Genomic DNA, 12,036 nt, shown 5'->3' on the forward strand with positions numbered 1-12,036 from the left:
TTTAAAATATCATTTCCCACTCACACACACACATGTATATTGTAAATGCATGGGCGAGAAGGGGAAAAAAATGAAATTTTAATTTTGCTTTATTTTACCACAGGAGTCATAATGTGTACAAGAAAGAAGCGATGATCAAAAGACATCTCTTTACATCGCGATACAATAGCAGAAGTGTCAGAAAATTTTCCCTTTAGGGATTTTATTAAGAGAATCTGATTGGGGTTTCTTTGATTCGGGTAGACTTATTAAAACCGGCGTCCTGGCCTAGGGGTAGCGCATCTTCTCCGTGATCTGGGCATCCCGGGTTCCATCCTGGTTCGGACATGGTTCTATCTGTGAGGTGTGTGAATGAGCCCTCCAGTAAAAAAAAGGGTTGTGCTAGCGAATGTGTGAGTGTCATCTTCATCTGAGCTAAAAGTTAGACTTCTGCCCTCGAGTGCTCAAAGGCCTTTATCCTCAGAAGCTATTGCACTAACTCGGCTTGTCTATCGCAGGTGCCATAAGTAACAGCAGATTTAGGAAATTGAATCTTAGGTAACTGAAAGAGTGTCGTAAGCGTTAGGGATTTTTATTCCTTCGTTCTGAGTGTGGAAAATGCAAAAACCATCAGTTTCCTAGAGCGCGTGTTAGAATTAATTAAATAAAAAAGTGTGAATTGGATCAGTAAAATAAGACATTTATAATTAACATTTGAATTAAGTAAACTTGGACTATTGGACTTTATGTGGACGCAAGAGCAGGTAAAATTTGTGTCATTTGGTAAAAACTCATTATTTACATGTTTGTCTCGGAGGAAGTTTTTAAAACATCGTTTTTTGAGTTGGACAATACGAAAATATGAGTTAGTCAAGCAGTTTCGCTTATAATTTATAATTCTAAATCGTCGAAAATGAGAAATTACGGCATATGAGAGTTTTAAGAATCATTCATAAAAAGACTCAATCGGAATGATGGAAATAGAGGAGTAAACATTTCTACCGACCTGCGTTATCATCTTTAATTAATTTCGTCACTTCGAAATATAGATAATCAATCATACATACTCAATCATTATTATTGTTTAAAGTAGATGGTATTAATCTTATTTAATATTATTAACATTATGTCGGCTATTTTTGATAAAGTACATCTTATTACAAAAGGAAAAAAGATTTTTGATTTTTAAATATCTTTAGAATTATATATTTTTGTTTAACATATATATGCATATATCTCTCCTGCCAGGAATTTTTAATTTTAGAATATGATTTAATTTTCAGTAATTGATGAAAAATTAATGTTGGCTATTCTTCCAATTTAAATAATTGAACTTTACTTTTAATAAGGATTGTATTTGTAATTTCTTATATTTGTAGTAATGCATAATAAATAGCGAGCGAGGTTTACGTAGTTATCTCAAAAGAATCGCAGCATGATTCTTGGGGAGTGGTCAGTTGAGTGGACAGGGGATGTAACACCTTAGTGAAACATTATGTCCTGTTTTGTTGTCTGATAACAAAAATACGAACTCGGGGAAAAAAATTTTTGGATGAGGGTGCATATCCCCAACCCTTTACCAACTCATGTATTTTGCATTTTGTATTTCATTCATTATCCTTAGAAATGCGAACTAAATTCTTCTTTCTTTCTTTTTTTGATGTGCGAAAATTTATTGTTGCTTTGAAATGCATCATTGCATATGCAAATAATAACAAGCTTTATTATTTGCATATACAAATAAGTTATTATATTTAGTTTTTCGTAATTGATGAAAAATTAACGTTAACAATTCATCCAATTTAAATAATTTAACTTTCTTTCAGTAATGAATGTACTTATAATTTCATATAACTAACAGTAATTATCTGATTAAGATATGTCTTTGTAGCTAATTGAATCATTATCGTAGTATACATAAAGTGATTTAATGCATTTTAACCAAATACCAGTACTGATATTTCATTCTTTCGTATTTTAAATTAAAAGAGAATTTTTTGTGTTCTACGAAAATTTTAAGAACGTCTGATTATGTATGGCAGTTTCTTAAGGATGAAAAAGAATCGACTATGTTATTAATGTTTATTATAATCAACATCCTTGTTATATAATATTTCAAAATCATTTATAGCTTGATTCGAATAAAATTTGTTAATTTATGCAGCGTTTACAAACCTTTTAATTTGTATAATGTTTTGTTATGAAATTCGGGGCTCTTTGAGATTTGTAGGTTGATGAAAAAATACATTCAGCAGGTCTCAGTAACAAAGGACGAATTTCATTAAATACAAAGGCAAGAATACGCAAACAGCAAATATGCAGCTGAGATGATAATACACAGCAACACTCTACAACAAAAGGTGCCCTACAAATAGTAATCGGTAGTAATAACAACCACAGCATACAAAGCTACCAGACCGAATTCAGCAGGAGAAGGGAATCTTCATAGTCAAACTCTACGATCTCTCCAGACTACTGCAATTCTCCACTGTCTCCTTGCTTTAACTCTATCCAACTGCCGACTCATTACTATACAACTGATTACTCCACACAAGACTCGATGCTGCTTCCATAGTAAATATCCGGACCCGGCACACAGCTCAATTCAGCAATCGCTTGAGCTCTTTACAACGCTTGCGCTTCGCTGGACTGGTCCAACTATTCGCCGTTGACTCTTTCCACGATTACGACACTTGTCACGACTGTGTTCGGTTTGAGACTGCCGGTCATAGTTTCCGTGGGCGGGCAGTTCTGGAACAATCAGACATATATCGGTTCCTATTGGCTCTATCACTAAAATTCTGGAAAATTCCAGTATTACCTATTTTGTCGCCAAGTCACCGCTCAGTTTGTTGCCAACCCCTGAGATCACTGATTCGGTATCCGATCAGCATCCAACAGAACTGATCGTGAAACGATATTTCTAGTGATTGAACTAACCGTGCCGGAAAGCCACATTACAGATTTGTAACAGCTTCGATATTAGTTACTTCAAGGGAATTCAAAAACTAAAATGGAATTTCTGTTAATTTTTCATTGCCAGCGGGAAGAAATGAAATGGGGGAAAAAAAAACCTTATGTTGCAAACACTCTATGTGAGCGATACCTGAATGACATTGAGGAAGATGCAAAATATTAAATGGCTCAACTATAAGAAAACGCGTAATTTTTAAACAAGTTTGTGCATTAAAATGCCAAAAAAATCTTTCTAGGAATCTTCTAAGGATCTTGAGGAAAAAGAGAGTCAAAACTGAAAGAATTTCTATTTGTGGTTGCGGCACCATTAAGGTATTTATTCGGTGCAACAGCCATAAGAGAAAAAAAAGAAAAATTAACAAATTTTCAGTCCATCAAGGAAAATGACCCCATTACCACTTCCGAGCCGTAGCAGTACACGCAAACTTTTTCTGCCTACGCAGACAAGAGCCCTCCAAGAACCTTATCTCGGGCCTAATTGAATGAGTTTGCCCGAAATTAGGGCCATAATTGAGTTAGACGCGCTGTTTTTTTGGAAAGCAGGTGGATCGATGTGGACAAACGGCGAGACATAGCTAGGAAAGTCGCTCGAAAATTATTTTTGAAAATGTGGTTACCTGAACGAATCAACCGTTCTATTCTTCAAAGAGCTGCATACGTTTGTAAAAAAACTCTATTTGGTTTGAAATTTAATGTGAACAGATTTTTCATTCGCCTTCTATTCTCCCCACAAAACGGAATGTTTTTGTTTTCATTGGTGATATAGAATATTGGTTTTTACAATGTTTTGATTTTTTGCTTAAACTGTAAAACATAACCATTATTCTAATACGGACAAGAGCAATATTATAAAATAGTGAATTATTGTAAAATAAGAAAATTTCTTCTTGATGAAAACTATTTAATGAATAAAATTGCTTGAAAGCTCATAACAGTATATGTATTATTTATCTTCGTATTCCATTTGCTGCGATAATTCAATTTCTTATTTTTAATCCAGCCAATTTATGAGAAATTCCAATCTAATGATTAATGTAGCTTTTATTCCTCGGCTTTAACGAGTTGGCAATTGACTTTTGACGTCAGGATAAACGAGTGCATTTGCTGCTGAGAGGGTGTGAAGTACGAAATGGAGAGCAAGTCGTGTAGTAATAACTTGGTTGTGATAAAAATAATTGTATTAGTGTCTCCAAATTAAAAAAAAAAAAAGAAACTCTTCTGTTCTCGTATATATTTACATAAATCGTCTTTTCATCGGAGCTGCGAAATAATATTAAGATGTCGTTCGCCATGCTGTTACGTAATGTGCTTTCTTTTATGTAGATGCGCAGTGAATTCTAAAATTAAACTGGCCCACGCATTTGCTAGTGTAGTACCAGCTTGTTTTTAGTTTTATATAAAATGGGCTGTTTAATCAGACAAACAAAAATTATAACTATTCTTCTAAGCCAAATATATATACAGGGTGTTGTCGAATTCGACCGACAAATTCAAAGAGGCGATAGTAGGCATCAAGAAGATTGTGAATCCCCATACAACGTAAGGCCCCAAACGACGTTTAGTAGGTGAAAATCGCAAACATATAGGGAATCCGAGAATCGTTAGAAACGGTAAAAAACTAATAAGAAAGTAACAAATAATGTTTCAACTATGAATTTTTTTTTAAAGCCAAATCACATTCTTAAAATTTTTTTTATGTTGGTAGAATGTCGATTTGATGATTCAGGTGTCGTAAGTTTCTGAAAACGAAAACGTAGTTTAGCATCCTTATCTCCAGAAATATTAAAACTTGAAGAAAAATAAACGCATGAAAATATAAGGAATTTTATACTCTTTAATTTGATATAAGCATATAGTCTGAAAACTGAGGAGTTTTTAATATATTCAAGAAAAACTAAAATGTGCACCAAAAAATTTCGCTGCAACATCGGTACCGATGTTTGCAGAGGGTGTTGCCAAATTCGAAAAATAAATTCAGAGATGGGATAGTAGGCATTAAGAGGATGAAAAATTGCCATAAGACATAGGATCGCAGGTGACGTTTATTCTGTAAAAATCTCAAAAACAGATATCGAGAAATTAATGGGAATGGTGAAGAGAATGGTCATTCCCAAAAGGGAAGCTAATAAAAGTTTCAAAGCTCATTTTGTTTTATGATATGAGACTGGCAATACATTTAGATTTGAAAATAACTACATTTTGGGAATGACTAGCTGCTTTATAAAATACTATAATTTTTTTAAGAAAAGGATTTAAATGCATTAATCTGCCATTGACAACAGTATAATTCTTTTAATTTATATTAGATAATTCCTATGTACATGCTTTTATATCCTTGTAAATAGCAATAACTCATATCAACATTCCTATAAAATACAAGTAAATTTATTTGGAACGACAAGAATTTCGTTCGGATATGAATTTTCTCATAACGCATCTAATTTGGACACCACTTCCATCTATTTTCTCACTAGTGACATCAGAAATCGTCGAGTTTCTTTATTGTATTTCTCCGATTCTTTACCACCACGTGTGGACCTTCTGTTATTTCACACGAGCCAAATAATACCAGCGGTTTGTCTTTCCTTTTTTTCTTTCTTGGTGGCCCCCTTGCGCCGGGTAATTCCTTTTTGATGAAAACCCACCGAAATCTTCTGCCCATCTGCTGACCAGGGGAAGTGATGACGGTTCCCGGTGATGTATGACCGGCCAACCCCTTATCGGCTGCTTCCAGTTGCTGTTACTCTCTCTCTTTTTTTTCTTTTTCTTTTTTGACCAGCCGAGAATTGCAGGCAAGAGGCAATTAAGGAGAAAACAATATCAGTTCGGTTGGTTTCTCCTTAGCTGTAATGGGAATGATTATTTTCTGATCCTGTAGCTCAACCAGTTTCCTTTTGTTCGGTAGGTGAGCGCCGCGACTCCACGCTTCGCTTCTGCTTAGTGCCATGCTTGATTACACGCCTGTTGTCCCATGAGTTTGGGACGAATAAATCTACTGTTTTAATACATGATCTAATACGCACCTTCTGTAGTAGAACATTTACATCTGGAGACACATTTTTTCTCCACCTCTCTTCCTCAAAAATACCTCTTTTTGCCGTGATCCAAAATATTAAAATACTTAAAAAAAAAAAAAAGTTTTTTTAAACAAATTTTAATGTAGTTCTTCAAGTCATGATTACTTTTCTAAAAAATAATTTTACTTATAAATGTTAGAAAAATAATTTTCGTAAGGGGGGAGGGGGCATTGACAATTTTTGTTGCGTTAATAATTTTTTTCCTGCAATGTCCTTGAGCTATAGATTAATAAAGTCTGTTTTAAGTATGCCAATGAACTGCCAGATCGTGCATTGCTGCGGAAACTAAATGAGGTTTAATTACAAATTGCTGTAGTAGTCAAAATTGGAATTATCGGGAATTAATGCTTTACTGTTTTAGTGTCATGCTTATGGAGCATTATTTAATAACATTAATTTATTTTAACGAAACTTATTGACGACTTAAGTTTTATAAATTTGTGAATGTTTTTCGCTCTCCTGTACATACACAATATAACGCAAATATATGATATATTATTTGCATTGCCCTATTCATAAAATAGAAAGAAAAAAAATCGATCACATATTTTTTTCCCATCTTTTTGTGCCCAAAGTTTTATGCAGACCTTCAATTTTGATGTCAAGGTCGCATACCATATTTCATCAAACCAACTTTTTTTGAATATCGTGTTTATGGACTGACAGACCTAATCATCAAAAGACTTTGGGAAGTTTAACGCTTTGGAAACCCATCAAAATCCTCGTCAAAATTTGAAGACTACTCTATTACCTCTTCCTGGTGCTGTCTTTATATATTAAAGGATATCTTAATTTAATTTAAATTCTAATTATTAATTAAGCTATCTTTGTTCCCATCCTAATTATTAATTCGGCTATTTTTTATCTTAAATTAATCAATTTTATTTTGTTTTAGAATTTTCTCTTATTTTCTAATGATCCGAATCCCACTTTTTTATATAATTATTGCCAACACGTGCTCTAAAAATTCTTTTTCTTTGTTTCCTACGAGCAAAGGGATAAATATCCCTGGCGCCTATGCAGTTGTTTCAAAAATACCCGAAATTTATTTCTTAAGTTGACACATGTCAAGGAAATTCCTATCGAAATCTTGTTGTAAAACAACTAAGGGGAAAAATTCTGTCACTTTCACTCTTGTCTTCTGGTACAAAAGAACACATCCTGCCTTTGTTTCTGTGTACAAATTATGTCTCCTGTTGTGAAATGAATTGATTTATCTAACAAATCGAATCGTACCAAATTTTCCAAAAAAAAAATCTGTCAAAATTTTGTTTATATAATACAATATACGAAAAAATAAGATTTTATTTTTCCTGCGTGGACTTGTGCATATTTATACACAATTAAATTTGTTGTGGTTATTTATGGTACTTAAACGAGTGGTCACTATTTTTTTTTAATGTAATTGCACTTTTTTTTAAATGTAATTGCACTGCGTGGATTTGGCACTTTGAGATCAAAGAAAATATTCTAGTTATTCAAATGATGACACTAGAGTGTTTAATTTAGTCCGAAACGAAAATTTTCGATGTAATTTGTTTGTCTTTTAAACTCTCTTTATGTCTGAAAAAAAATGTTTATATTATACTCATTAAAGTTTAAAAATCAGTATATTATATTCATTAATTGTTTGGAAAATTATCTAATAACAGTTTCATTAAGATTGTTTAAGTCTTTCATAATTATGTATTTTTCTTTTATTTTCAGAGTAACGATAGCTGGCAAGCGGGCGAAAATGAACAGGTAAGATATTTTTCTTTCTTTTTTTATCAAGCCTGATATTAGTGAAAATACATTGATACAAGAAATTTGATAACTTTCATCCTTTGGTTAAAATAAAAAAAATAAATAAATAAAAACTATTTTTTAATTGTTTTTAACTAATATCCTAATCATTTTATTACATTTTGTTTTTACTTCTTTATTACAAGACAGTCTTATACCGGGTGTATTGAATCATAATTTGATGTTACTTAAGTGAAACTGTTTTTTCTTTTTTTAATAAAGAACTCGATGAAACTTTACAGAGTTCTCTAATTTTCAGTGCTAGATTATATTCTTGGAAATTCATGAATCGTTTCGATAGTATAATTATTAACGGATTACATTTTTTTTTTGAAGATTATTGAAAATCTTGAAATTTAATCAGTAATGTTAAAATTATTTGGTGTTGTCTAATCATTCTCGCTTTAAGGTATTCTGCATTTAATAGCACATATCAATCATCCGCTTTAACTCTTGGAGGACTTAAACCGACGTTTCTGTCAGTACCTGTAGTCAGTACCTGTACCATGGTACTTGGGACTTAATTGTCTTTAGAATTGGTATTCAAAATTCGATACCACCCCTCGAGACCTATTTAATTATTTAGTGATTTCAGCTCGAGAGTGACCAACTTTAAATATGCTCTATATTCTCGACCTGAATTCATCGTCCCAACAAAAGCGAATAATTAAACATTTTTTTTAATAGAAAAATTACCAGATGATATTGGAATTATTAATTTTTATGTTTTATCTTATTCGTGTATCCGTTTTTTTACTTGATTTTGGCGTCTTATTAGGTTTTTTTTTGTTGTATTATTCATGTGTACAAACTTATATTAAATAACTAATTATTATTCGCATTTTATAATACAAAATGTAAATAAAATAAACTCACAACTTTGCAAGGCTAGTAAAAGAAAACAAAACAAAATAAAACCTTGTTGTACATCGGAAATCAAAAATAACATTTGAAAATTTTAAATTGAACATAGTTGTAAGTGTTCAGCATGAACCTCTCCAAAAACACGAAGGAGATATTCGGGGAGAAGGATAGCTCCTCCCACACTTTTTCCTACTTGTTTGGTATGAAGTTTTGAAAGACCGCAGATATGCGTGTAGTCGATTTCTTCTCTCTTCCCATCTGAGGGTACATCAAAAAGCAAGGGCTTATTCTGTCTCTGCCAACTGACATCGACGAACATAAGACATGCAACTTTCAAAGCGTCACACCAGCTATGCTGAAAAATTGTGGGATGAGTTATTCTATCTCTATCATTCATATTTCTTGAGGGACTCATAATTGGTTTGTTGATTTATGAACATTCTGTATTATTACTAATAATATCAATTGTTTTACATTTATAACTTTTTAATTTTGGACACCAGAGAGTACTTACATTTGCTTTTGTAATGCAAATTTCCCTCCAATTACTATGTTGTACTTCTTACTTCTTTATTCAACATCCTTTCTTATTTTTAATTTTTTATCCGTATGAAAAAAATATATTTTTCAGCTGAAATTCTATCTATAAATTGTATGTTTTAGTTATACTTAATACATTAAAACTTTCATTTTTGAGAAATATAAGGTTAAATCTATAGAAAGTCGACAGTTACGCAGAAATATAATTAAGTCAGGTTATTAAAAAATTTTCGACCTTATTATTATTTAATTATTATGTTAATGGCTGAGTATAAATATTTCTGCCATTTGAAAATGGGATATCAGAATAATCTAAACATAAAATGATATCCTTTTCCTACTCTGCGATAAGGCGACAGGATCAATCGGGCATATATCTAATAAAATCCGTTCACTTCTGAAGTTTTAATCTAATATCTGTCTGGTCTTTCCCGCCCCACATGTCAACCTCAGTTACGGGCACGGTGGGAAATTTCGTTAATAAAGGAGGCCTCTGTGAAATTTTCGAAATGGAATAATGCGGCACCCGACGCCGATAAATGAATTCACGATATTCGGTAAATAGAGGGGGCGCGTTTCGATTTCCGAATGGATGCGGGCAGGAGTGGGTGTCTTTTTACCCTATTCGTACTCCATCCCTTCCCCTGTCCTCTTCGATTTGTGTTCACACTTAATTAGAGCTCTCCTGCTGTCCCCCTACTCTTAATTTTAAGTGGAACGAGGACCGCTTTAATTATATTGGACGATGTCACTCCTTTTCAACCTCTACTCTATTAGATCGTCTGCTCTTTTCTCACTTTCCTCATCTGCATTTATTTAGACTAAAAGATAGGCTAGGGTGAAATAAACTATTTTTTAAAGTCATTTTTCTAAGCAACTCTTTTTTTTTCAAGCAAAAGTATTAAAAGATATCGTATGTCTTGCATATAATTTGTAAGCGCCTACATTTGATTAAAAATATTTTAAAATTCTCTACAATTTTGATCAATTTATAAAGTTTTATAGAGATTAGAAAACATTTGTATGGACGTTTACTCACTTTTGAAAGAAAAAAAAATGTGTATACATTTAACCCCATTTTCGGCCACGGCAAATTGCTTCCCACCAAATTCATCCATCTTTGTATAAAGTTATGTAGGTTGTCAATAAGTTTTGACAAATTTTTTAATAAAACAGAAATTCTGATGCATCAATTATTTATGTTACCTAAAATGATGTGTTTTGATATGTTACTTAAGTGTTAATTAATCAAATTAAATTCATCTAATAAGTTAAATGAAACACTTTTCTTACATCAATCTCAATCCTAAAAAATATTTTAATATACCATGCTAGAAAAAAAAGTGGCTTTTTAAAAGGTTTAGTAAAAATTTGGACTCATTTTAAAGTATCCGATCTTTTATTGGTTTATAATGTGAAAATAAACTGTATCTAGCTTTTTCCTTATTTTACAAACTGTTTTATTAGTTTGCTAATGCATAAATGCCACATGCTCTTTAATATTTGAATTGGAAAAAATATAATGAAAAATACCTTTTTAAAGATTTTTTTTTTTTTACAAAAATGACGACATTTCTTGTATTTTAGAGATTAAATGTTTTCTGAATTCAGTTTTTTTTCGGTATATTTTTTTTATTTTTATCATGTTTCAGAATATCCGCTTTGACCTTGTATTCTCGTGGTTTTTGGGATTCGAAGCTCTTAACTCAAATGATACAAAAGATCCGTCTTGTGTATTGATGTGGTGTAGAATTAATTTCAATGATGCTGAAACCTCATTCTCCTAATGTGATGCAGTAAATAAATTATGACTTCAAACCTAAAAGTACCATTTCTGTTGCTACTATACATGTCGTTATTCTAATATAATATATCCCAGACTTTGTTTATGTTAGATGGAAAATCGTGACATTCGTGAGCAAGAAATAATGAACTCTAAGGTCTTCCAACTAGTAGCACACTGAAATACAAACCATATATATGTAATGATATTTTAATTCTAATTTCAATTTACTTAATTTCCTAGATTTTATCTTAATTTAGCCCATAGTTACTTCATTCTAAAAATATTCTCTTATTTCGTGATCCAATTGCACTTTCGGTTTAATTAATTCCTCTGTAAAACTAATGCGCCATCAGTAGTACTACGTATCAAATGAAAGTGATACTTCTATTGCCCTTGTCAAAGGCCAACATATGTATTCCATTAGCGCGTGACCGGAAATACCATGTTATATAAGACTAGTGATAATTTGTTTCGGCCCCTTCTTCCCTTCTGCTTTTGTTTCGCGCTGTGGCGGACGTGCCTTGTCCGCGTCTCTGCTTGTAAATAATTATGCTTTCACGAAATGGATATTAAAATTAATTTAAAAATATAACATGTCGTCAAAGAGACGACGTCTTCAAAAATAATGTTACCCAAACATGTCGCCAAAATAATGTTGCGCACGCACGCACACACACACACACACACACACACTATATATATATATATATATATATATATATATATATATATATATATATATATATATATATATATATATATATATATATATATATATATATATATAAGTGAAGCCTCACTATTTAGGACTAGCTTTGTCGACCGAGTATTGATTGCTTATAAGTTCATAATCATGACTGGCCGTTTATGATTCCTTCGACAAAGTATATTTTAAGCATTAAATTGTGGCAGATGTTAAAGTCACTGCATTATTAATTATTTTAGTGATTTTAAACTTTTTCGGTTTATTGAGTACATGGGTCTTTTTAATGGTGTAGACTCTACACTGTAGAGTCCCATGATATCATA

The 12,036-nt window shown here is 32.0% G+C and overlaps 1 protein-coding gene across 6 annotated transcripts in view; it reads left to right on the plus strand.

The window, feature by feature from the left end:
* Nucleotides 1-12,036, plus strand: part of LOC129968742 (disks large 1 tumor suppressor protein-like) — a 294,351-nt gene that overhangs the window by 146,489 nt on the left and 135,826 nt on the right. For all 6 annotated transcript variants that reach the window (XM_056082941.1, XM_056082944.1, XM_056082943.1 and 3 more), the window contains one exon: nucleotides 7,740-7,775. In XM_056082941.1, the coding sequence (XP_055938916.1) occupies nucleotides 7,740-7,775 (36 nt within the window). The remainder of the gene's footprint in view (nucleotides 1-7,739; nucleotides 7,776-12,036) is intronic.

This window comes from Argiope bruennichi, chromosome 5, assembly GCF_947563725.1.
Source record: "Argiope bruennichi chromosome 5, qqArgBrue1.1, whole genome shotgun sequence".
Classification (NCBI taxonomy): Eukaryota; Metazoa; Arthropoda; class Arachnida; order Araneae; family Araneidae; genus Argiope; species Argiope bruennichi.